Source organism: Scomber japonicus, chromosome 3 (genome assembly GCF_027409825.1).
Source record: "Scomber japonicus isolate fScoJap1 chromosome 3, fScoJap1.pri, whole genome shotgun sequence".
NCBI classification, from domain to species: domain Eukaryota; kingdom Metazoa; phylum Chordata; class Actinopteri; order Scombriformes; family Scombridae; genus Scomber; species Scomber japonicus.
Genome location: NC_070580.1, coordinates 39,918,071 through 39,921,528, shown reverse-complemented (window position 1 = coordinate 39,921,528; position 3,458 = coordinate 39,918,071). Strand labels below are relative to the sequence as shown.

Here is a 3,458-nt window from a genome sequence, read left to right as displayed (position 1 = left end):
GCATTACCTACCTACCTACCTACCTTACCGCGGACTTTAGGGTCTCCCGGTCTCCCGGTCTCCCGGTCTCCCCTCCCCCCCCCTCCTCCTCCTCCTCCTCCTCTATTATCAAGCCCATTCTCAGGCACACTAACTACCTTCGCGTGGACTTTAGGGTCTCCCGGTCCCAGGCTCATTACCTACCTAACTACCTACCTTAGCGCGGACTTTAGGGTCTCCCGGCCCCCTCCTCCTCCTCCTCCTCCTCCTCCTCCTCCTCCTCCTCCTCTATTATCAAGCCCATTCTCAGGCACACTAACTACCTTCGCGTGGACTGTAGGGTCTCCCGGTCCCAGGCTCATTACCTACCTAACTACCTACCTTAGCGCGGACTTTAGGGTCTCCTGGTCCCAGGCTCATTACCTACCTAACTACCTACCTTAGCGCGGACTTTAGGGTCTCCCGGTCCCAGGCGCATTACCTACCTACCTACCTACCTTACCGCGGACTTTAGGGTCTCCCGGTCCCAGGCGCATTACCTACCTACCTACCTACCTACCTTAGCGCGGACTTTAGGGTCTCCTGGTCCCAGGCGCATTACTTACCTACCTACCTACCTACCTACCTACCTACCTAACTACCTACCTACCTACCTACCTTAGCGCGGACTTTAGGGTCTCCCGGTCCCAGGCACATTTCCTACCTACCTACCTACCTTAGTGCCGACTTTAGGGTCTCCAGGTCCTCCCCCAGCCCCAGCCCCAGCCCCAGCCCCAGCCCCAGTTACACATCCCCGCCGTTGTCCACTCAGCTGCAGCCATGTCGGATCGTTTCACAGTCGAGCAGGTTCTAGATCAACTTTGGTCCGTACAGTACGAGTACAGCGCCTCTGACGACGAGACCGAGGCCGAGGCCGAGGACGTGTCCGAAGAAGAGGACGTTGTCGAATACAATGCAGAACGTGAAACATCATCATCGGCGGAGGAAGAAGAAGGCGACGCTGACCTCTCCGCGGGTCGTCTTGAAGACCGACGCGGTGAAGAAGAACAAGAACAAGAAGAAGAAGAAGACCAACGCGGTGAAGGAGAAGAAGAACAAGAAGAAGAAGAAGACCAACACGGTGAAGAAGAAGAAGAAGAAGAACAAGAAGAACAAGAAGCAGAAGAAGACCAACACGGTGGTGATCAAGCGCACAGACAAAGCGATGTTCCTCCTCGCGCCGAAGGCCAGAGGTTCCTGTCCAAGGACGGCAAAGTTTGGTCCTCGGTGCCACACGGGAGAGGAGAGGACGACGCGCCTGCGGCACGCCGCGATGCGCCGCCGCCGCCGCTGCCGCCGGTGGGGGGTCCGACGCCGTATGCCGTTTCCAACGCCCACGACATAGCTTCGACGTTCGCGTTGTTGATTACGGCCGAAATAGAAGAAATAGTGCTGGCCATGACCAACCTGCAGGGCGTTCGCAAATACGGACAAGAGTGGAAGAAGGGCATCGACGAGACCGACCTGCGCGCCTACATCGGGCTGCTAATCCTAGCGGGCGTGTACAGGTCACGAGGCGAGGCGGCGGCAAGTCTGTGGGACGCGGAGAGCGGGAGGGCCATTTTTCGAGCAACTATGCCGCTCAAGGTGTTCCACGGGTACTCGAGGCTCCTGCGATTCGACGACCTCGAGACCAGACCCGCTAGGCGCTCCACCGACAAGCTGGCAGCCATAAGGGAGGTGTGGGACAAGTGGGCGGCACGTCTGCCGCTGCTGTATAACCCCGGGCCTGACGTGACGGTAGACGAACAATTGGTACCGTTCAGAGGTAAGGTACCAAAATATTATTACTACCAAATATACCAAATATATATATATATTTATGTATGTATTTATTTATTTATTTATTTATTTGAATAAAAATAATTGTGTGTGTTTCTTCCTCACCTCAACTTAGGTCGTTGTCCTTTCCGGCAGTACATACCCAGCAAGCCCGCTAAGTACGGGATAAAGTTTTGGGCGGCGTGCGACGCCAGATCCAGCTACGCCTGGAAAATGCAAGTTTACACCGGGAAGCCTATCGGTGGAGCTGTGGAAAGGAACCAGGGCATGCGGGTAGTGCTCGACGTGACCGAAGGACTGAGGGGTCGCAATGTCACGTGCGACAACTTTTTCACCTCGTACGAGCTGGGGCAGAGGCTCCTCCGGAGGGACATGACCATGCTCGGCACGGTGCGGCAGAACAAGCCCGAGCTCCCGAAGGCGCTGCTCGCGACCAAGGGCAGAGAGGTCTTCTCTTCGACCTTCGCCTTCACGGACAGCACCGCGGTGGTGTGCTACATCCCGAAGAGAAACAAGAAGGTGCTGCTGATGAGCACGCGGCGGCGGGACCACCACCAGGACAAGGAGGCGCGAATCAGCGAGCGCCGGGACAGGAAGCCGGCGCTGGTCCTGGACTATAACAGCACCAAAGGCGGCGTGGACAACCTGGACAAGGTGATCGGCACGTACAGTTGCAGGAGAATGACTCGCCGATGGCCTCTCGTGGTGTTCCACAACCTCATAGACGTCTCTTCGTACAACGCCTTTGTGATATGGCGGGAGCTGAACCCCTCGTGGCTGTCTGGCAAGCGCAACAAGAGAAGGGTGTTCCTGGAGCGGCTGGGAAAGCAGTTGGTGGCGCCGCTCATCCGGAGGAGGGCTAGGTTTCCGCGAACCGTGGCTGCGGCGGATGTGGTGAGAGCGTTTCAAGAAGCGGCGGCGGCGGCGGACGGAGGAGGAGGAGATGGAGACGGAGGAGACGGAGGAGACGGAGACGGAGGAGGGAACGGAGGAGACGGAGACGGAGGAGACGGAGGAGGAGACGGAGGAGACAGGAACAGGAACAGGAACACGGACAGGAACACGGACAGGAACACGGACAGGAACAGGGACAGGGACAGGGACAGGGACAGGGACAGAGAAGATCACCACGACCCGCCACGGCTTGCCGCAGAGTCTGACTCTGCTGCGGCGGACGGCAGCAGGACGCGAAAGAGAAAGAGGTGTGAGATGTGCACTGAAAAAAAGGACAGAAAGACCAGGTTTGTGTGTCGCAGCTGCCGCAAGTACATCTGCGGCGGGTGTTCTGTGGCGGTTTGCGGCACTTGTGCCGGAGCACTGTGATGATACCGTTCAGTGACTGACAAACACACACACACACACACATTACCTACCTACCTACCAACTAACCTACCTACCAACCTACCTACCTTAGCGCGGACTGACTTCAGGGTCTCCAGATCCTCTCCCCACACGCACGCTTCATTTCTTCAGGCCCGCTACCTACCTACCTACCTACCTACCTACCTTAGCGCGCGCGGACTTTAGGGCCCTCCTCCCCGCGCGCTATTTCCTCAGGCCCGCTAGCTACCGACCTACCTACCTACCTTAGCGCGCGGACTTACTTTAGGGTCTCCAGATCCTCCTCTCCCCCGGCACGCTGTTTCCTTTTTCCTCAG

At 57.5% G+C, this 3,458-nt stretch overlaps 1 protein-coding gene across 1 annotated transcript; it reads left to right on the top strand.

Annotated features, from left to right (window-relative positions):
• Nucleotides 1–798: 798 nt before the first annotated feature.
• Nucleotides 799–3,123, top strand: LOC128355447 (piggyBac transposable element-derived protein 4-like). The gene is made up of 4 exons (XM_053315686.1): nt 799–1,015; nt 1,205–1,786; nt 1,916–2,702; nt 2,871–3,123. Exons 1-4 carry the CDS (start codon nt 799–801, stop codon nt 3,121–3,123), a joined length of 1,839 nt encoding a protein of 612 aa, XP_053171661.1.
• Nucleotides 3,124–3,458: the final 335 nt, after the last annotated feature.